Source organism: Eleutherodactylus coqui, chromosome 10 (assembly GCF_035609145.1).
Source record: "Eleutherodactylus coqui strain aEleCoq1 chromosome 10, aEleCoq1.hap1, whole genome shotgun sequence".
Classification (NCBI taxonomy): Eukaryota; Metazoa; Chordata; class Amphibia; order Anura; family Eleutherodactylidae; genus Eleutherodactylus; species Eleutherodactylus coqui.
In genome coordinates this window covers 30685040-30708685 of record NC_089846.1, presented here as the reverse complement: position 1 = coordinate 30708685, position 23646 = coordinate 30685040, and the positions used below count along the sequence as shown (strand labels likewise).

The window sequence follows — 23646 nt, the reverse complement described above, 5'->3', positions numbered from 1 at the left end:
TTTTCTTCTCGCTGGACTTTCTCTCTTGATCACACCATTCTCGGTATACTCTCCACCCTGTTGCATGAAAAAATCCCAAAAGGTTGGCAATATATAAAATCCCGGCCCCGGCTAGTCTAGCACCGGCCTCATTGGAAGTCACTCAGATTACTGGATTTTCCCATGTATTGTGGATTCACACAAACTGATCCACGGAAAACTTATCCCTTGATTTATTCTGCGCTCCGGGGTCACATGTCCAATTTCCATACAGCAAAGCTCCAATGAAGTGGCCATTGAATGTATAGAAGATTACGGAATGAGGAAAACTATTGTATTTCTACACTCATTTATGATATGGGGTTGCATGTCAGATGAGTTGGCCATCAGTCAATGCACAGGTGTACATAGACATTTTGGACACTTTTCTCATTATGTAGATAGAAAATCGGTTTGGTGATGACAAGGCCATTTTTAAGATGACAATTTACTCTTCCACAGATCAAAGAGTGTTAAAGCTTTTCTTCGGGAATGGAATATCAACTCAATGACGTGCCCAAAAGACAGTCCAGATCTAAAATGGATAGAAAATTTCTTGTGGAAATTTTTCTTCCCGCCACCAAGGCTCCATCCTGCAAAGCCGGTCTGTCAACAGCTCTTTGATACAGTTGGAACCAATGTGATGTAAAAAATTGGTTATCATTAGAGAAGATCATGCCTCAACGAATCCAGGCCGTCATAATAGCCTGAGGAGGTGTAACAAAGCACGATTTCATAAATTTTTTTTGTGAGACCACCATAATTCTTCCCCCTACCTGATCTGGAAAAACACATTCCAATAATTAAAATAATTGATTTTCGTAAGTTTCCTGAAGCCAGGATGTTCATCTATTCGCCAAAAGTGTGTGTGAACATCCTGTCAGTGTAGGGATTCCGTAATTTTTGCCAGGGGTTGGTAATTCAAAAATGTCCCGATACCACCATATTATTGAGGCCAGCATGAAGCGGGCAAAGCACAGCCATATTTTCCATTGGCTGACCCTCCAAATCTTTCATCTACCAAAGATTTAAAGGGGTTATCCAGGGAGGAAAATATTTTTTAAACAGGCGCAGAATGGTTGAACATAAAAGAAGCCATACTACCACTTCCCCCACTGCCTCGTTCCTTGCTGGTCTTAACTCCCTACTTCAACAAGCCACCAGTGATCTCACCAACACCAAGGACACGTGACTGCCTGCAGCCGGTAATGACTCGGTGATTAGCTGCATTGTTATGGTGTCCTGTTGTTGGGACATCATCGCTTTGTAGTCCGAAATGAAGACCAGTGGGGAATCGGAGACCAGCAGAAAGGGTGCAAGAGAGGAAAATATGACTTTTCTTATCCATCGTTCCACCACTCACTGCCTGTTTGAAAGCATATTTTTTTCTCCTTGGATAACCCCCTTTAAAATTTATAAACCCTTGTGGAAACTTACAATATGGCTACCTTTGGGAGAAGCAAAGATTCAGCCTGTCGGATTCTTTTTTCCTTTTATTGAATGCACCACCATGTGTCTGGCAACTGCTTATTGCCTTTTTTCTACTGAGATAGCATGCACCCAACCTTATAATCTGGTGGCAACTGAGAGGTGACATGTTCTAACACTGGACACCACCACATAACACTGACCGATAAACAGGAGGAACAGTGAGAGGACTGGAAAATTCCTTGAAAAAAGGATTGCCCCCTGAAGACAACCATTGTCCAATTGCCTTAGTAGGGCGTATGGTCGACTTCAGGTGGTTCTCCCTGCTCGGGACCCTTTTTTAGGAACTCTTGCCAGTTCTGGCGACTTTAAACAATCATCTGTAGTGGAAATAAGCAGTACGTTGCCTCATTCTCTGACAAAATGAGCTACAAAATGGTTAAAGCAGCATAAAGTTATGGAATGGCCAAGTCAGAGTCCTGATCTTAATCTTCTAGAAGGACCTGAAGTGAGCAGTTCATGGGAGGACACCCACCAACAAACAGTTGTTTGTACCGAGGAATGGGGGAAAATTCCTCCCAACCAATGTACAGAACTAATCAACAATTACTGGATACATTTTGATAGAGTTGTTGCCACACAAGGGGGGGGGGGGGCGGAAGTCACACCAGATAGTGAAAGCAAGAGGTTCATATACTTTTGCCTCGCGAAAACATGACGTGATATTGGATCATGTTCCTCAATAAATAAATACCCAAGTCTAATATTTTTGACTCATCTGTTTGATTTGCTCCTCTTTATGTACTTTAGGCCTCCTGTCCACGGGTGTAACGGATATCCCGCGGCAGATCTCTGCCACGGGAGCCGCCGGAGAGCAGGGAAGAGCTAATAGCTCTCTGCGTTGAGCCTACCTGACAGATAGGCTCACCCTGGAGAATCACAGCATGCTGCGATTTAAATCCTGCGAGCGCAGAGTCGCTATGATTCTCCGCATGTGGACAGCGGGGCTGCGCTTTACAAAGTAAGTCTATAGAAAAAAGCGGTCACTGCATTTCCCGCAGTCGGATTATCGCCGCGGGAAACTAAGTGAAAAATCACCCGTGGACAGGAGGCCTTAAGCAGAAATATGGAAAATTCTGAAGGGTTCACTAACTTTCGAGCAGCACTGTAATTGCTAAATATCTTTGGAACTATACCTGTGGCAACTCTTAAGGCTCAATCACATGGGCGTAAGTTGTCTGCATATATTTCATGAGCGTAATGCGCGGTGCTAAAAGCCACTTGGCTTGTATTGGGCCGCTCACACCAGCGGGTTTTGAGGTGTGATATGCACCAATATAGGCTATGGAGATTTAACATGTACAGCAAATATGCATGTACACGCGTAGTCTCTGTGTATTAGGTATTTTACACGTGTGAAAAATACATGTGTAATACGTAGGGCACAGACGCCCGTGTGAGTGAGCCTTTAGATTACAGTTGGCATTGGTATCATGAAGAAAGAGATAGATCATTTAAAACAGGTGGGTGCATACACTGTGTGGAATTGGGGATCAATCACTTGTCATTATTGACTTTAAAGGGATTGTACCAGTATCCACAGGATAGTGGATAACTGGCTGATCGGTGGGTGTCTCATCGCTGCGACCCCGACGATCTGCAGAATGGGATTCCCATGTCCTGTTCTACCTGTCAGTACAGGGAGGGGGGGGTCACTTCTTCCCTCTCAGTGATATAAGCACAGAGGGAATGCTGCTGAGCATGCGTGGTCAGCCATCCATTTATTTCAATGGCGTTGGTGGAAATAGCTGAGCGGGTGCAGCTTGAGTTTCTCTGCAGTCCCATTGAAAGCTAATAAAGCCCTAGTGCGCTTGCACATCCAGCGCTCCCATTCAGTCTCCTCCTCACTGAGGGGCAAGCAGCAACCCCGCAGTGAGAATGAAGCGGGACATAGGACCCATGTTCTAGAGATTGGTAGGGGTCTCACATTGAGACCCCCCACCAGTCAGCAAGTTACCTCCTATCTAGGGGATAACTTGCAATTGTGGTGCAACCCCTTGAATTTAACCCCTTCGTTCGAATATTTCACATTTTATGATCTAAACTCAAAATGGACATCAAAGTAATCCATTGTGTAAATGAACAAGATAATCCTATCCATCAACCAGAACACATAAGTGGTGGCATCAGAGGTGGTCTTCATTTGGGGAATTGAATTAACTACAGTGGAAACAATTTTCCCATCCTAGTAGAATCTACCTCTGGGCAACTTAGACAACAGTACCGACCCTGAATTATTAGCAGGATGGCCTGATTAAGAGAAATATTGTAACGTGTAGACCTCACCCAAGGCTATGACTATACGCAATAATACACAGACATTAAAGCATTTCATGGTATCATCACCCTACCGTTAACTTGCCTGTTGTTTTTCACATTGAATGGAAATGAGTAATGACAGGTTCACCGTAAAATGACTGGTTGGGAGAACGAATACATGATCTCCTATATGAGGACCTTTCTTCAGCAGCCCCTGCAGGACACGTTGCTCACTTACCTTTATCCAATTAGTCAGGTCCATCATCTCACTATCTCAACCCTTCAAGACAAGTCAACCCCATTCATTTCTCAGACCAGAAGAGATTAAATTTCCTCACCTGAACAGGTTACCTATAAATACAATAGAGCCGGTGTGCCCCTCCGATTCCCTTCGCACTCATACCACGTCTATATATGAAATATATACTTTATCCTGACAGACAATTTGTCTTTTCAACAGTGAAATGATAAAAATCAGTCTCTAACACAATTTGCTCCAGTTCCAGATGAAGCCAGCGACCTCCTTGGCTCGCACTTGTCCAACTGCTCACTCAGCAATTCCACGCTCAATTTTCACAGCAGACACAAAAAAGAATGTTACATACAAGACAAAAGATCACAGCTGTTGGTAAATTAGGCAACATTCCGAAATTAAAGGAAGTCTGTCACCCAATTTTAGTGATCCGAGCAGATTATACAGTTACATGTGCTGTTATGATGAATCCATAGATACTTTATCAGTTTCCAGTGGATTACCATTCCTGAGACATCACTTCTCAATAGTGTTGAGCACCATATGCAAGTTAAACCAGCACCGTTCAATAGGTGGTCTACCTCTTGTCTGCTCATCAGGCTCGCTCCCTTCTCACTGCCTGAATAACTTCCCCTTTCTGTCCTCAGAGATGTCATTTCTCTATCATAGCCATGATAAGACCAATTGAACTGTACTATCGCATATGAAATGCTGAGCTGAGCTTACTGAATGCAGAGGAGAGAGAGCAGAGACACAGCCTGCTCTGCACATGCTCACCCAACGCAGAAGTAAAGGCAGGCTGAACTGAGCCTGCTCAACCAGAGCGAGGAACTACTGAAGACTCTGTTGAGGAGCAACTAGAAGTATACAGAGAGTGGGAGTGGGATGTTTACGTGGTGAGAAGTCAGAATTGGATAATTGGTAAATTAGGCAACATTCCGAAATTAAAGGAAGTCTGTCACCCAATTTTAGTGATACGAGCAGATTATCCAGTTACATGTGCTGTTATGATGAATCCATAGATACTTTATCAGTTTCCAGTGGATTACCATTCCTGAGATATCCCTCCTCAATAGTGTTGAGCAGCATATGCAAGTTAAACCCGCACCGTCCAATAGGTGGTCTACCTCTTGTCTGCGCATCAGGCTCGCTCCCTTCCCACTGCCTGAATAACTTCCCCTTTCTGTCCTTAGAGATTTCACTAAGGATAGAAAGGGGTGGTTTTTCAGGCGATGGGAAGGAAGCGAGCACGGAAGGACCACCTATTGGACGGTCTGGGGCAAATTTCCATATGGCATGCAAAACTATTGAAGAGGGAAGGTATCTATGGATTAACAGCGCATATATGTAACTTACTCGTATCACTAAAATCAGGTGACAGACTTCCTTTAAAAGGGGTTTCCAATCATGAATATTTATGGCACGTCTATAGGATATTAGTTAAAGCCCCACCCCATTACTTTTTTTTACAAGGAGTATCCGACAACCGAACATTTTTTGTTAAAAGCTCAATACTTTCCTAAAATCGTTAAATAGAATGCCACATGCCCAAATGGGCCTTATATGTGCCCCCCTTCTATGTATTTAGTTACTGTTACTTCTATTGGTGAAGGTTTCTTCACTGGGCAAATAGAACGGTCTTTCTGCTCAGTCACATGATCAGCATCTCTAACTGGGAAACAACAGTTCCCCAAAGCATCTGTAACACCCCCTGGTTGCTGGCGCCTCTCACCTCTATGCAATCATCAGTAAAACTACTCTGCACCGAAAGGGTTAATTGGAGCAGATTAACACTTTAATCTCCCCCTGGACCTATACAATATGAAGAGGGATGGAGTTCTGCCATTATTCTCTATCATAGCCATGATAAGACCAATTGAATTGCACCATTGCATATGAAATGCTGAGCTAAGCTTACTGAATGCAGAGGAGAGAGAGCAGAGACACAGCCAGCTCTGCACATGCTCACCCAACGCAGAAGTAAAAGCAGGCTGAACTGAGCCTGCCCAACCAGAGCGAGGAACTACTGAAGACTCAGTTCAGGAGCAACTAGAAGTATACAGAGAGTGGGGATGGGATGTTTAGGGGGTGAGAAGTCAGAATTGGGGCATTAAAAATGGGTTTATTTTCAAAGCTTAATGATTTTAGACATTAAACACAATGAGCCGCTAAAGTGATCTTGGGAATACTCCTATAACCCCTGTAGACCTGGATGGAGACAGCCATGTTCGTCAACTTGCTTGGCAGAACAAAGGGTAGAGGGACTCTTGTTCTCCTAATAGTTGGAGATCCCAGAGGTTGAACTGTCACCTATCAGACATTTATCGCATATCCTCTGAACACGCCAGAAGTTTGTAGGATAGAAAAAAAGCCCTTTGGTGGGAAATTACCTAAAGTAAAATATGAAGGACACAGGTGATGTACTCCGTAAATTAGATTGCATCCAACTTGAGAGTGAAATGTTCTTGGTAACGTGATATTAAATCTGTGTTCATCCATTAGACATCTGGATGGGATTTCTGCCACTACGATGTTTCTCTGAGTGGGTTGAGTCTGGATATGCAGGGCTTCATTGTATAGGCATTGGAATTTGTTCTTACCCACAAAGTCTTCTAGCTCCAGCTCCAGGGGGTGGCTATGGGGACATCTTGTGCACCCTCATATGCTAACCTTTTCCAATGGGTTTTGCAAGAGGGAGATTTTTTATAGACAAATCCATGCCTGTTGGTTGATGGGGTACAATTCCGAGGCAGATTAATTGATAATGCCATGATGATTTGGCAGGAATCAATTCAGGAAGTGGAGGATTTTACGGTACATTTCAATCAGAACTATAATATTAAATTGAAATTTAAGTACGGTTGTCAGATGATTGAATTTTTGGATCTTCGTTTACAGGTTGACCTCCAAATGGATACATCTTCTCACACAGCTTCTAGGTGCTCTGCTTAATGAGAAATATACCCTTCCCGACCCACATTTATAGGCCTCTCACTAGCCAAGCCAGAAACCTACTGCACACTGACGAGGTGCAAAACCCCCTAAACAACTCTTAGTCATTGTTATAACGCTTGTATAACTTGCAGGAATGCGGCTTTCCAATAGGTGGCAATGGAAAGATATTGTTCGATCTTCCCTATTTGCCAAAAGACTGTTAGACGCATCATCTTCACATCCGCCGCATCTCATTAAGCACATTCCAAATGGTCAATATTTACGTATCCGATGGATATGTTCCAGTGAAGGATCTATACAACCATTAGGATGGGGAGTTAAGAAGATCTCTTCAACGCAGGTATTATAGGTTATCAATTAAATGGGCTGCGGACCGTGCGAAGAACGTGCAACATTCTGAATGGATGTATTCTAAACCTAGCTTACCTCAAACTCAGAGCCAGGAAGTGAGATTAATTTGGGGGTATAACTCTCGATACGGCAAAGTTTAGACGGTATTGGTGAAGCTCTGTCCTATTTAAGATCAGATGTTACCAAAAATAAGACTTTATCAGTAAAACAGAAGATTACAAATAGACGTTAAAACAAATTTATGGCAACTTTTGATTCACACATATCATGCAGGTGAGTAACCAGCTGAATTATTTGGGTCTAAAAGGCCCCAAATGGGGATGCGTTTCCTGTGGAGCAGGTACTGAAAGAGCAGGTATGTTTGTGGACTCGTGAGGGTCAGAAGAATTTCTTATTATGCATTATATTGATTGTGGTACCAAGGGCGTTGGGTATTAAGTGATATGTCCAGGTAATAAGAAGATCTATATTGGTTTAACATTCATGGAATTACGTCGTAGAGCCTGTGCTGCACATTCAAGCTGCTCCAGAAAAAGCAGACCTCCATGGGATGAAGACTATTCCATGACGCTAAGTGCCACCATGACTGGGATCCTTCTGGCTTCCAAGTAAAAGGCGTTGACCGTGTTTTGTTTGGTATAAGAGGTGGAAATTGGAAAAGAAGATTGGCCCAACGTGAAACTTCTTGGATTCATCGTTTCAATACTATTGCACCAAATAGATTAAATGAAAATAACAAATTTTGCTCCCTTTTTGTTAGTTTTATCTTTTTTTTCTGCTTTGCATTTGGTATTTCTTGTGATTTTATAGTTATGTGCAAATTGTTTACTTGGCCAAGTTTAATGCAAGGTGCTTAGATGGGAGATGCATGTGGATATATATTATATACTCATACACACGCACACATATTTTTTAATTAATTTTTTTAATCATTATTTACCATTTTTATTACTAATTTCTTTAGCCACATTTATATATGAATTATATCTGTCTAGATATATTTCTATATGTCCTCATATATATATATATATATATATATATATATATATATATATATATTTTTTTTTTTTTACTTTATATATATTTTTTCCATTTATAATTGTTATTGTTACCTTGAAAAAAGATGGCGAAATAGGCGGCTAAACGCATGCTTGACAGTGGTAGCGATGACGGCGCATCATCGTTGTGACGCTGCATGTCATGTGCCTGACCGGTATGCACGCAAGGAGTGGGACTTTTAGTAGCCATTGATCGGTGAACACACAGCTGCTCAATGCTTAACATTAGAATGGGATTGGCGGGTAAATTGAATAGGCCGTTACATGAACCGTGCAGTGAATTTGGCTAAATAGCCCAGATGAAGATCTAAGGGACACACGTCAGGTGTGGTGGGTATGCTCTCCTCGCGGTATATTCATATGTATATTTATTCCAACATACACTTGGCACTTTATGTCTATATGCCGATATATATGAAGTGGGAGTTTGTCATTATTTATGATTATTTGTATACATTTTTTTTATTATTTGGGCACTTTCGTGTCTTATGTTGTCTTGTATGTATGCTTCCAGCTTTTTGTTCTTGATAGCGTATTAAAAAAATACTTGGGATTTTATACATGGTATTTCTAAGGGCGAATGCCCACGAACGGATTTCTACTGTGAGTCTTCTCAGGCGGCTCTGCACACACACACTCCCATAGAGATGACTGACAGTGCGGACACAGCCTTTGCGGTGCACGCACTGACTTTGCTGAGGGATACTGCAGGAGCCGGGGGCCGAGTGAGTATGAAAAGAGGCTCCGCAGACTCCATGTCACCTAAACTATAAGCACCATCTTACTTAATGACTTTATAGATAACGGGCTCCCTTTAACTTCAACTGAGGTCCATCTGGCAGCATTAGATCCATCAAACATCATGGCTTCTAATAAAGGGGTTGCCCGAGTTAAGTAAAAGACATCAACAAACTGGAGCAAGTTCAGAGAAGAGTTACCAAGATGGAGAGCGGTCTGCAAATCATGTCCAATGAGGAACGGTTAAAGGATCTGGGGATGTTTAGCTTGCAAAAAAGGCTGAGAGGAGACTTAAAGCTGTCTACAAATATCTGAAGGCTGTCACAGTGCAGAGGGATCAGCCCTATTCTCATTTGTACAAGGAAAGACTAGAAGCAATGGGATGAAACTGAAAAGGAGGAGACACAGATCAGATATTAGACAGTAAGGGGGATCAGTGAGTGAACAGGGTGCCACGGGAGGTGGGGAGTTCTCCTTTAATGGAAGTGTTCAAACTAAGGCTGGACAAATATCTGTCTGGGATGATTTAGTGATCCTGCCCGGAGCCGATGACCCTGGAGGTCCCTTCCAACTCTACCATTCTATGAAACCCCCTAACACCAGGTCCCCCATGCATTAAAATAAAAAAAATCAGCAGTTACTCACCATTGCCCCACTTGTTTCCCACTGGCAGCTCCGGTCTCCCTGTGATGTCACTGTGCAGCCTGCAGTCAGCCTGAGCCTGTCTACAAAACAAGCTGCGGCAGCCAATGACCACGCTCAGCGATGATGGATGAGCGTTGTCGTTGGCTGCTACAGCAGGTTTATGGGATGTCATAGCAGCCTGCAAACAAAGACAGAGGAGACCAGTGCCAGCGGCAGAGGACCATAGGAGAGAGTTGAGTATCTGCTGATTTGTTGTTTTAACGCATGGGGGAGCTGTTGACGGAGGTTTCCTTAACTTAAACATCCCCTTTTAAAAATGGAAACTGACGCTAGTTTGAACAAAGCCAAAATATTGCGTGGTTGTAGGTATTTTTGCATCGTTTCTGCCTACCAATCGCCCCATCCTTTCTCCATTGAATTAAAATGCACGTTTAATTGTGCTTCATATTTTGTGTTTTTGGCAAAATTTGATATCGCACTTGTTGCTTAAAAAGGTTTTGTTTGGCTACCCTATTTGCCTGCTTTAGGTAATTCTATACACATCAATCAAACAAACCAAAGGTGCAAGACTTTAGGGGCTCATGCCTACGAGCATCGCGGTTTGCGTGCTGACTTTACCAGGGGACACGGATGAATATGAGACACAGCTCACCGGACTCCCTGCCACCTAAACTGTAAGCACCATAACTTTAAATGGATCTAGTAGAGGTTTCCATAATTTTGATGGCAAAAATATCATCACACGCTGCCCTTTTCCTAATGTCAAACGTGATAGCAATCCCGACAGAGGCTCATAGTGAACATAGCGTACTCCAAAAAAATTTTTTTTTAGATATATTACCCAATCCATAAAAGAAAAAAAATAATTCCAAAACCTTTTGACAGGTCATAAGTTTTGATCGCTGGGGGTCTGGGTACGGAGACCTCCCCTATTCAATCGCGAGAACGAAGCAGCACATGCTTTCATCTGAGCGGGGTCTCTGCTTGCCCGCTGATGACAGGGCCAAAGACTTTCTATTGAGTTCATTTTCAGCTAGAGAGCAGTGATAAAGCTTGGATCAGTGCTTTTGCTGCATTGTTCAAGCGATCAATGTGGGTGGTGGTGGGGTCTCAGAACCCTGCCCCCTACTAAATCAAAACTTTTGACATGTTTCCTGATGTGTCAAACGTTTTTGGAAATGACAGTTACACTTTAAGACGGTTGTCCGGGACTTTTGGAAACTTTCCTATGGATGACCTATCCTCAAGATAGGTCATCAATAGATGATCAATAGAGGTCTGCCACTCAGGATCCTCGACGATTAGCTGACGCCTGGCATTGCTGTCAGTGTGGACAGCGCTGGAAACAGCAACAGCCCGCTTTGATAGCGCATCAAAAGGAAAATTTCCAAGAGTTCTGGACTGTTGTGCTGCTAAAAAACAGACCCAGATGTTTATTTCTAGAGATGAGAGAACGTACTCGTTTCGAGTAATTACTCGATCGAGCACCGCGATTTTCGAGTACTTCCGTACTCGGGTGAAAAGATTCAGGGGGCACCGGGGGGCGGCGTGGCGGAATGGGGGGTAGCAGCGGGGAACAGGGGGGAGCCCTCTCTCTCCCCCTCTCCTCCCCACTCCCCGCTGCAACCCCCCACTCACCACGGCGCTCCCCGAATCTTTTCGCCCGAGTACGGAAGTACTCGAAAATCGCGGCGCTCGGGCGAAAAAGGGGCGTGGCCGAGTAGGTTCGCTCATCTCTATTTATTTCCTATAAATTAGCAGATGGATTTGCCCCTGATTGTGGCTCTTAAGAATTTAAATGTTGCAGTCAATTCTGCCAGCAGCATTTAAATACCCCGATCGGAGTTTGGGAGTTCTGAACGGACCCCTCTACCCCCATGATAAGATTGTTGGGTGCCATTCAGTTGCCATGGCAGTCGAGGGCCTTCTGAATGCCCCCAGGGCTGCCATTGTAAGTTGTCTATGAAGCCATGACTATGGCGCAGCTTAATAGATAGCCTGATAGATCGTGGTATAATGTAATACTGCGGTATTACATTATATTGCAGGTTCAAGTAAAAAAAAGTAAATTCAATAAATCGTATGAGCAGAAAAGTTTTATTAAATTAATAAATAAAAAAACATAAAAGGGTAATAAAAATTAAAAAGAAAAAGCTTTCCCATATTTATAATAAAAAAGCAAAAAACAAAAACACTTATTTGGTATCTCTGAGTCTGTAAAAGTCCGATCTACCAAAGTAATGCATTATTTATCTCGCAAGGTGAACACCGGCAAAAAAAGAAAATACACAATGTCAGAGCTGTGCTTTTCTGGTTGTCCCATCTCCAAGAAAAAAATATAATAAAAAGTGATCAAAAAGTTGTATGTGCTCCAAAATGGTAACAATAGAAACTACAGATGTCCCGCAAAAAACAAGCACTCACACAACAATGTTGACAAAACACTAAAAAAAAAAAACCATGAATTTTGTATCATCCTAATCGTACGGACCCATATAATAAAGTTATGCTATTTTTGCTGCAGTGTGTACGCCATAGAAACAAGTGATCCATTAAAGATGGCAGAATTGTGGGTTTTTTGCCATTTCACCCCATTTGGAATTTTTTCAAAAGTTTTTCAGTACATAACATGGTACATTGAATAGTAAAATTAAGAAATACAACTCGCCTTGCAAAAAAACAAGCCCTTATACATCTACATCAATGGATAAATAAGAGTTATGATTTTTTGAAAGTGGGGAGGAAAAGCTGAAAATGTAAAAAAAAAAAAAAAAAAAAAAAGACCACGTTCCAAAGTGGTTGAAGACTACTGAAGACCTATATTCAGGATAGCAGATTAGAGCAGTTTGACATCCAGTACCCACGCTGATCTGCTGATGTGAAGGGCTGCAGCTGACCAAACAGTAGTGGCCTGATATGGTAATGCAGCTCTTTCTCATTGACGTGAATGGCCGACCGCTACAATGTCACTTCAACTGATCGCCACTAATCTGTTCTTCATGACTTGAGGATTTACCAAGGAGAAATATAAGAATACAACACTCAGAGAAACAGCCTTCAGTAGACAAATGAAATGAGAATCTACAAGTGCAATCACTTCACCAGGGAGGTGCAGTGGAAACAAAGGTACTCCGCTAACCCCCTACAACCCAAGTCTACTTTGTACCAACAACCTATGCCTCATCAGGCTCGCTTCGGATGGTAGATGAATCCAAGAAAGGTATTACCGGACTTCAATAAAAGAACACAGCCTGTAGTACTGCAACGCGTTTCGGGAGTAAAATGTAACAGTCAGGCCGCCTTTCTCAAGCAGACAGTTATGGAGTACGAGTGTCACATTTTACTTCCGAAGCGCTTTGCAGAACTAGAGGCCGTGTTCCTTTGTGGATGACCTGCAGTAAACTTTTTGGATTTATATACCATTGGATGAGAGCCGGATGATCCCTAAGGTTGTTGGTACAAAGTGGACTTGGGTTGTAAGGGGGTTAGTCGAGAGCCTCTGGGTTTCCCCTGCACCTCCCTAGTGAAGTGATTGCACTTATATCTACATTTCATTTCAGCGCTGTATTCTTCTATTTTTCTTCCTTGCTATACATTTGGTCCATACGGGGCCTAAAGGTTACTGGCCGTGCGTCCAGCCAGTGACCCTACGTGCCTCCAGCCAGTGACCCTACGTGCCTCCAGTCAGTGACCCTACGTGCCTCCAGCCAGTGACCCTACGTACCTCCAGCCAGTGATCCTACGTACCTCCAGCCAGTGATCCTACATACCTCCAGCCAGTGACCCTACGTACCTCCAGCCAGTGACCCTACGTGCGTCCAGCCAGTGACCCTACGTACCTCCAGCCAGTGACCCTACGTACCTCCAGCCAGTGACCCTACGTACCTCCAGCCAGTGACCCTACGTACCTCCAGCCAGTGACCCTACGTGCCTCCAGCCAGTGACCCTACGTACCTCCAGCCAGTGACCCTACGTACCTCCAGCCAGTGACCCTACGTACCTCCAGCCAGTGACCCTACGTACCTCCAGCCAGTGACCCTACGTACCTCCAGCCAGTGACCCTACGTACCTCCAGCCAGTGACCCTACGTACCTCCAGCCAGTGACCCTACGTGCGTCCAGCCAGTGACCCTACGTACCTCCAGCCAGTGACCCTACGTACCTCCAGCCAGTGACCCTACGTACCTCCAGCCAGTGACCCTACGTACCTCCAGCCAGTGACCCTACGTACCTCCAGCCAGTGACCCTACGTACCTCCAGCCAGTGACCCTACGTACCTCCAGCCAGTGACCCTACGTACCTCCAGCCAGTGACCCTACGTACCTCCAGCCAGTGACCCTACGTACCTCCAGCCAGTGACCCTACGTACCTCCAGCCAGTGACCCTACGTACCTCAATTAACTGTACTGCGGATGACCCTGGAGGCTCACCAGCGGTCATGTGCAATACAGTTTTTTGTGCTTTGCTTGTATTTCCTGCGCCGTCGCTTAGCGGGGACTCGGGTACCCGCAGCTCATACACAATACGGGCTGCAAGTTGGACGCCTCCATTGATCTGGCAAAATAAAGCATGCTGCAATTTTTTCTTCCACTCACAGATTCCGCAATTCATATCTGTGAGTGTGAAGGAAAAATGAAGACTACATGCCTTTCAATGCCTGCGTTTTGCCAAGGAAAGTCCGTGCAGACGCCGATCACAGAATCTGCAATATAAATCCGGTCATGTGAGACCGGCCTAAAGGAGAATTTATGTAATGCAAGCGGTTTATCGACTTCTCGCAGTATAAACACCCTATGCTGATACTCATTTCTATTCATAAGGTCTGTGCAGAGAAAATACAAGACATAACTCTCTTTGTGCACTAGAGGGCGCTCCAAGGTCTAAATATCGCACAAAAAAAATGTGATTCCTCTGCTTTTTTTTTTGCCAAAAGCCTCAAAAGTTGGAACTGCAATGAATATTATCCATGTTATTGGAGCATCAAGTAGAGACTTTTCTATAATCTACAGGGAATAAAGCGGTTATTCGGACACACACTTAAATACAGGAGAGAAGACGTCAACGAGGAGTTTAACAGATAGAACCATGAAGACACGAGACTTTATAGTAATCTACATTTTACCCCTCAGTTACTGAAAACATTTTTTTTTTTTTTTTTTAGACAAAGACAGAGGAGTTCGAAGTGTTTATGGATTGAAACCCATGAATCTTCTCCATTTTTCCTGAAGAAGGTTCTGCAGCAATAAGTGCATGAGGTTCCGCAGCAGCTGCAGCAGTTTACTATGTAAGGCCCACGCCAGCTATAGTACCGCAGAACTGCATTAAGAGAGAATAGATCATTTTTGTTTCAGAGACTACTTCCCCAACAAGAGGGCTATTCATGTACAGTACACGGCCTCAGCTGCTGCAGAACCAGGTGAAGTAGCTGGCTGGGCCATAGAGGAGGTAGTGTAGCAAAGACAAGAGGAGAATAGGCAGTAGGGGAGATGCAAGGACAAGCAGAATACCAGTGAGGACGAGGTGAATAACTCAGGTCACTATACTGGAGGAGGAATGGCATACATGTTCTGACCAGCACCATTACACATGCATGTTTAAATCCAACACTCACATTAGCTTCTGAGGTTCTGTTCGGAGCCTCCGTTATCGAATTCCGTTAAAAGGAGCCCATCAGCTCCTATGAGCCCCTTAACCTAAACGTAAGGGCTCATAGCAGCAGACACACTGAATCCAGAGATGTCATATACTCGCCTTCCCTGCCGTTCTCACGCTGTCCAAGCCCCCGCTGAATGCACCAGGTGGACTACTTCTGCTCGCACTATGTAGTCCTATCATTCTATGTGCACACAGAAGTAGTCCACCGGGCACATTCAGCGGGAACTTAGCACATATCGTGAGAGCGGCACGGAAGGAGAGTATAAGACATACATCACTGGATTCAGCGTGTCCGCTCCTCTAAGTCCATAAGTCTAGGATATGGGGCTCACAGGATCTGACTGGTTCTCACAGGGTTAAATAGCGCTGCGTGTAACACTACTTGTTCTGTAAAATCCCAGATGAACGGAAACTGAATGGATCCGATTATAGCCAATGGGATCTGTTCTGAGCAGTGGATTCAGTTTTCTTGCTCCCATAACAGAGCAGGAAAAAGGAACCCGCACCATAGTTGTGTACGAAGCCAAAGTAGTAAAATACAATGAAAGGATGAAAAAAAAAAAAATCTATAAAAACATCACATAAATCGCAGAAAAACGGCCACTGATGGCTTGCTTACCGGATATCGCATACAGGTTGGACTGCTGATTTTCGAAGTCTGGCCGGGTGTTATTTCTTCCGCGAAACGTGGCAGGAAGAGTCAGGGATATATGTCTGAAACAGAAAGTACATACAGTGTGTAGCGTGATCGACTCCAGCGCGAATGTAAGACATTACTAAAGTCCATCTAATTAGCAGGAAACACCAATGCATTTTACGTCCCTCCTGCTCCATAAGGAGACAAACCTTAACTTCTCATCTCATATAAAAGAAGGGGGAACGACAAAACTTAATGCTCATTCACATATGTACTGTATGATCCTTATGGCATAGCAGAGTATGGCATCCGGTGACGTCTCCCAGAAAGGGGCATATCTGGTGCGCAGAAGTACACGACTATCAGCAGGGTCCGCCTCAGGCTAACGTATACCACTGACGTAACAGCAGAGGGATGTCTGTAGGTCCTCATTCCAGCGTGACGGTATGCAGACATCGCTCTACAGTTTCATTGGGATTATAGATCTGGAAGGACCACGGACTGGATGTTCTTGTTCATTCCTTGATCCTTTGCACACTTTGCGGTTTGGGAAAACAACCAGTGCCATTTGCAACTTTTCCCTGCAGTACACCGCCACCGTGTCCATAAGCCCCTGCGTATTCAAGGCAAGCCAAAAACTGTATCCTTTTAGCCTACGCTGGGAAAGTATGCATTGGAATAACCTTTTTCCCCACCGTATCGGAAAGGGTAGTCTGCTATGCTTTGCAAAGGGGTGGATAAAAGTTAACCCTTTCCAATCCAATTTTGGATTCAGGGTTTCCTAAAAGGCTTTCTCTTTTTGCTGTTATACAACAGTGCCATCTGCTGGCTAAAGCCAGTGTGCGCGCACCGGATAGGCTCCGACAGCGGAGTGGCTGGCAATAGATGGTAAGAATACCCTGTCGGATGTCCTCTGACATTGGAGCTGTACAAGCTTCAATCAGAATGTAGGAAGACGTCAGAAAGTGGATTGGAAAGCAATAATCGTTGCTTGTAAATGTTCCGATCGTTCATTTTTCTGCCAAAAGATGATTTTATGTTCAGCATAAAATCTATTGTTGGGCAGAAGAGATGATAGCAGGGACTTCATACTCTGTTCTCCGCAGGGAGTGCTGATAATATTGTCTCAGCTGTCAGCCCCGCAGCAGAACAAAGGGAATGTATTCAGAGAACAGACCACCCGTTGTTCTCTGAATATAGCTCCGGGTGGCTCACATGCAATAATAAGCTACTAATTGGCATTAGTACCAATTAGTAGTTTATGCAAAATGATCGCTCAAAAGCGATCATCTTTGCCTAAAAGGGCATTTAAAGTCAGATTTATCTCCTATCGTCCTCAAATGAGGATGTGTTATCTTTGTCCATCTGTTAACGTTCTCAAAGTTTTAAACTCGTTTTTATTGAACAGCATGTATTTTACATCACATGAATAAGCAATTTCTCAAACAGTGTGCATTTACATACACTAACAAGTGATTAAACTTTACATGCAACAGAGAATTCTTTGGTAACAGTATTCAGCACTCAAGTGTGTTACATTTCTTCTACAATTACTCAGCCTTTCTCAGTACATACATCTGTAATATTCGTAGCATTATTGCTCATTTTACCTGCCAAATCTGGGTGTACTCTGTCTTAGTAAATTTTGGAACATTTCTTGCGTGAGGTTTGTGCTTGTTGTCCCGCACCAAGTCCCCCACACCTTGTCGAACTTTTCAGGGTGTTTCCTGTTTTTATAGACTATTTTCTCGTATGGTAGGATGGTATTGATAATACTCTGCCATTTTGTAGCTGTCGGAGGGCGCCTGTCCATCCATCTCAGCGCTATGACTTTGCGGGCATAAAATAATGCTTTAGTGAGGAATATTTTATCATAATGTTGCCATTGCTCCTCATCTATGATCCCTAGCAGACACATTGCTGGATCCAGCGGTACTGGTATTCCCGTCAGTTGGGTCAGGAACTCTGTGACCTCTTCCCAATACGTGTATACCCTTGGACATCCCCATATTAGGTGGTTGAAGTTTGCGCTTGTAGCGCTGCATCGGTGACACTGACTGGACACTGATCTGTTCATTTTATGGAGTCTAGTTGGTGTTAGATAACACTGATGTAAGATATATAACTGAGTCAGCTTATTGTTCGCGGCTGGCGAGACCCTGGTGTAGGTGGCCATTGCGGTCTCCCAGTCCTCATCAGTCAGTGTTGGTATAAGTTCCCTCCATTTCTCCATTACCACCATTTGTGTACCAGGGATCTTAGAGTATAACAAGTGTGTATATAGCTTTGAGATTAAGCCCCTAGGGCCCTGTGTGCGCAGTATGCCTATTAATGGATATGTGGAGAAGGGTCTTCTGGGTTCTGGGAATTGCGCAGTCAATGCATGTCTGAGTTGCAGATATCTAAAAAATCCTGTTCTAGGTACCTGGTATATCTGCTGCAATTGCTCAAAGGAGACTAGTGTTCCGTTAATGTATAGGTGTTCCAATGTAGTGATTCCCAGATTTAGCCAAAATTGTTTGTCTGGGAGGTTCAACAAATGCGGCAACGCTCTATTGTTCCATAGGGGGGTTTCCAGGGGGGTGTCCTCCTGCCCCGTCAGTTTCCTACATGTCCTCCACACACTTATCGCGAGCCTGTGGATGGGTAGCATTGGTTTCGTCAACAGCCCTGGTTTTTCCAAAATGATCCAAAGGGATGCCTCCGAGAGGAAGCACATCAAGTGGTGCTCGGAGTTCGGGAGAGGGGCGCCCGACAACCAGTGGCGTATATATCGGACCTGCCCTGCCAGGTAGTATATTTTGAAGTCCGGCAGCGCCATCCCCGCTAGCTCTTTAGGCCTCTGTAGAGTTTCCATACGGAGTTTGGCTCTAGCCTTTCCCCACACGAACGATGTTATTAATGAGTTGGTGGTTTTAAAGAATTTTTGTGGTACAGTTATTTCTGCATGCTCTAGCCGGTATAGGTATTTGGGGAGAATTATCATTTTAATAAGATTTATTCTCCCTGCTACAGATAGTGGCAGAGAGCTCCAAGCTTTTAATTTTAGTTGCAGGGTTGTTATTAGGGGTGCAATGTTTAGATTAAAACTTTGGGTGTGGTCCCTGGTAATGTAAACTCCCAGGTATTTGAATTGGGGGACAATTTGCAGGTTATGGTATACCTCTCCCACCCCCCAGTCCTCCTCTCTCAGCGGCATAAGGGTAGACTTCTGCCAGTTGATACGTAGACCTGAGAAATTCCCGAATACGTCTATCTGGGAGACGGCCAGGGGCAGGGTGTTCTGGGGTTCCGACATGTAGAGTATTATATCGTCCGCATACAATCCTATCTTGTCTTCTCTGGGACCGATCTGGATTCCCCTGTATAATGCGTGTTGCCGAATTTTTAGTGCTAGGGGTTCTATAGCAATCGCAAATAGAAGGGGGGAAAGTGGGCAACCCTGTCGGGTTCCCCTGTGGAGTGGGAAGGAGGTGGAGACCATGCCGTTTGCCATTACTCTCGCCGTCGGTGCAGTATATAAGATGGAGACCCACCTGATGAACGGCTCCCCGAACCCAAATTTCCGCAGAACTTCCATCAAATATGGCCACTCCACTGAGTCAAATGCCTTGGCGGCATCCAGTGAGGCCAGGGCCCATCCTTTTCTCCACCTCCGTCCCACCTGCGTAATTACCTGCGTTCTTCTGATATTATCGGACGTAGACATTCCCGGAATAAATCCGGATTGGTCCGGGTGTACAATATCCTTAATTGCTTGGTTCAGCCTGAGAGCCAATACCTTGGCGAGGATTTTATAGTCTGTATTTAAGAGGGAGATAGGTCTATACGACCCACACTCCTCCGGGTTCTTTTCAGGTTTTAGTATGAGGACTATGTTAGCCTCTAGCATCGACTCTGGAAGACGTCCTTTCTCAAATATATCCTCATATAATGAGAGTAGTTGTGGTGTTATTTCCTCTCTGTACTGAAGATAAACTTCCACTGGTATGCCATCTGTACCCGGGGTCTTATTTTTTGCCATGCCCTCCATTGCCTCCTGTATATCTTCCACTGTAATGGGGCCATCTAATAGGGATCTATGTGCTTCTTGTATTATTGGGAATGCTATGCTGGCTAGGTAGTTCTCTAGTTCTGCTGGAGTATAATTAATCTGGGATTGGTATAGGTCTTGGTAGAATTGTTGAAACCTTCCCAATATATCTTGGGGGTCTGTGAGTACTGTGTCCTCGGTTGATTTGACCCTTAGTATAGCCGGAGAAGTAGTCTCCTGTCGAGCCATATATGCTAGCAGTTTACTAGACTGATTACCTAGCTCGAAAAAGGACTGGCGGGTGAAAAACAGCCTCCCCTGAGCCTTCTCTTTTAGATGCATCAGATACTCTCTACCTACCTGTAGCCATTTATCTCTTTTATCATTTGAGGGACGGGCTATGAATTCTTTTTCTAGTTGTTGGCATTGTTGCGCTAACTGTTCCTCCTCTTTAGCTGCGGTTCTTTTAATGAAAGTGATTGAGGACTTAAAACATCCTCTAAGGTATGGCTTAAAGGCTTCCCACACCAGCGTCCTATCCCGGCTCTCCTCGTGCGCCTCGTAGTATATCTGAATTTGGTCTGTTATTCGGTCATTTGGGCCAAGCAGTGAGAGCCAGAACGGGTGTATCCGCTGATTCCTAATTGCAGGGGGGCCTGGTTTTTTGAGGACCATGCAGAGCGGTGAGTGGTCCGAGACCCCTCTTGGGAGAAATTCTATGGACTCTATTTTGGTAAATAACAAGGGGGATCCAAATATATAGTCTATGCGGCTCAATGCATGATTATGGGCTGCATGGCAAGAAAACTCCTGTTGGTGGGGGTGGAATATTCGCCACAAATCCAGCCATCCTGCCACAGAGATCACAGAGGCCAATCGGGTCGGGCCCCCGTCTCCCGCCCCCCGAGCACCCCCCCCGAATCTGTCCAGGTGTGGGTCCATGACCATATTCATGTCCCCCATACATATAGTCGTTACATCTGGTGTGAATGAGGCAAATTGTATGCCTTCTGCCAGCAGGGCTGTTGACGTTGTTGGTGGGTTATAGTAACATAGGAGTACATATGGTTCATTGTTTATTTTGGCTCTTACAAAGATGTACCTACCCTCTGAGTCTCTTTTTAACTGTTCTACCTCCCATCTGATGGACCTCTCTATCAATAGAGACACCCCCCTGGAGTACGATGTATGGTGTGAGTGCGCTGACCACTGAACCCATGGCTTTAGCAGGCATTTAGAGGTTTCGGGCGTGAGGTGGGTCTCCTGTAGGCACAGCACATGTGGTCGCCAGGAGCGTATTAAGGAGTTTATCATGACTCGCTTCCTGGGGGATCCCATGCCTCTGACGTTCCAGGACACAAAAGTTATCTCAGCCATTGGCGAAGATGGTTAAATTGGGTCCGGATGAGATTGTTTATGTCGTTTTGACCGCTGGGAGACCCCCCATCACGCCCCGCCACATCTCTCCCATCCGCCATGCAATCACACTTCAGTACATTTATAGGAGAAACATTGAACATCTGATACATATACTCTGTAAACATTATGGTAGCGTACTACCGACTTACAACTCTTACAACAACTTATAACTAAACAGGTTTTGAATACTGGCTATATCCTCGTTGCTTTAGTATTCGTGGCTAACTTTAACTCGGGGTAACCAACTTAGCATAGCTCTATCGTCGCTATACTTGTGGTTCTGTTTGGTTATTGGTACAGTGGTGTGAACCGACCATGCCTTATGTTTTTAGTTAGGTGGACTCCCTTCCGGAGAGGCGGGATGGAACAGGAGAATCTGGGGGGGGGGAGGGGGGGAGGGGAGGGGTGGGGGAGGATGGGGGGGGGGGGGAGGAAGAGAAAAGAAGGCGGAAGAGGGGAAAAAATAATAATAAGAAAGAAAAAGAGGGGGGGGGATTAATAGTTAGGGGGGGGAGGGGAAGGGGGGAGGCGAGCATGAGGTAGCCATTGCCCGGGGCACTCTGGGGGGAGGGGGTGTTCCCCCCCCCCCAGGTCAGCAGCCCTCAGCACAGTTAGGCGGCCCTGTTGGGCCCTTTGTATATGGTATGAAAGTCTCGTCATCTAGAGGAGGGCAAAAATAATGGTTAGGGTTTGATATACATTACAGTCTCTCTGGTCTTCGTCTGGCGATCAACCATTCTTCTGCCTCGGATGGTGAAGAGAAGAATCGGGTGCGGTCTCCGTCAATCACTCGCAGCCGCGCTGGGTACATCACAGAATACGGAAGCTGCAGATCTCTAAGTTGCCTTTTAATATTAAAGAACGAGGCCCTTTGCTTCTGGAGGTCCGCCGAGAAGTCCGGAAAGATGGAGATTGTGGCATTATCATGGCGTAGGGGTCCTCCCTTTCTGGCAGCTTGCAGGATGTTGTCCCTGTCACGGGAGTTGAGTAGCTTTGCCAGAAGCGGTCTGGGCGGAGCGCCGGGTATGGGTGGCTTCATTGGCACACGGTGCGCCCGTTCGATGACAAAGACTTGCGATAGTTCTGCGTTAGGGAGAAGTTCGCGGAGCCATTTCTCTAAGAATTCTTCCGGTCTCTGTCCTTCAGTTCTTTCTGGCAGGCCGACTATGCGCAAATTATTGCGTCGTGAGCGATTCTCGAGGTCGTCCGCTTTCTGTCTCCAATAGTCAGCCTTCTGCGTAAGATCTCTTATTGCGGCTGACATTGGGGGCACAGTGTCGTCCAGCGTAGATATTCTATCTTCCGTAGCTGTGACTCTTTCTCTTAAGTTCTGAAGGTCTTGTCTGAGGAGACTGACATCCATCTTAACTTCATCAATTTTACTGGTGAGAGTAGTCGTGGATGTCTGGATTGCTGTCAGCAGCTGGTCGGACAGTTGTTGTAGGGTTTGGACTGTCCCTTCTGTTGGGTTTGGATTAGCGTTCTTTGTCGGAGGGGTTGAGCCCCCCGGGGCCGGCTGCGCGGAGTCGGAGCTTGCATCTCTGCGATTTTCATTTCTGGCAAATGCCTTTAATTTATCAGCTGTAGCGTTCTGCCTAGTAGGCCCCATGCTGCTTTGTCAGAGGTATTTAGTGGCGTATTCGGTTGCTGCCTGTATTTTATAGTGCTGGATTCACCCGTATACTCGGTGCAGAGCTTACGCACGTGGCGTCTGCTTTATTCTCTGTTATCAGCAATATTGGTCTCTTGCAGGTCTTACGTCCTTGGTTTGGGGGTACTCTGGGGCTATTTCTTTGGTCTTTTCTCTGGGTATTGTGGGGGAGGGGGGGTCCCACTCTCTAGGGGCTTGTTTATATAAGGTATAATAACTGCTGCTCCTTTTCTCCCCCTTCTCCCCTGGCACACTTAACTGGTTATTGCTGCTGGTGTTGCTTGTCACCTTCAGGTAGGGGATCTCTGTGTGGTCTTTTCTCCTGGCCTCTCGCCGCCAGGCTCGCCTGCCCAATCCACCAGGTACTGGGTTTGTCGGCCTTGGTAAGTGTAGGGCTGTCTGTGCTGTTTGGGCTGTTTTGCCCGGCGCCCGCTCCCCTCTTTATCTCAGTAGAGGCTCGTCGGGTCCGGGTTATTATTGATAGGGC

The 23646-nt window shown here is 45.0% G+C and overlaps 1 protein-coding gene across 4 annotated transcripts in view; it reads right to left on the bottom strand.

Annotated features, from left to right (window-relative positions):
* The window catches only part of MVB12B (multivesicular body subunit 12B), a 133526-nt gene that overhangs the window by 39387 nt on the left and 70493 nt on the right, over positions 1-23646 (bottom strand). For all 4 annotated transcript variants that reach the window (XM_066580764.1, XM_066580765.1, XM_066580762.1 and 1 more), the window contains one exon: positions 16039-16133. In XM_066580764.1, coding sequence (XP_066436861.1) covers positions 16039-16133 — 95 coding nt within the window. The remainder of the gene's footprint in view (positions 1-16038; positions 16134-23646) is intronic.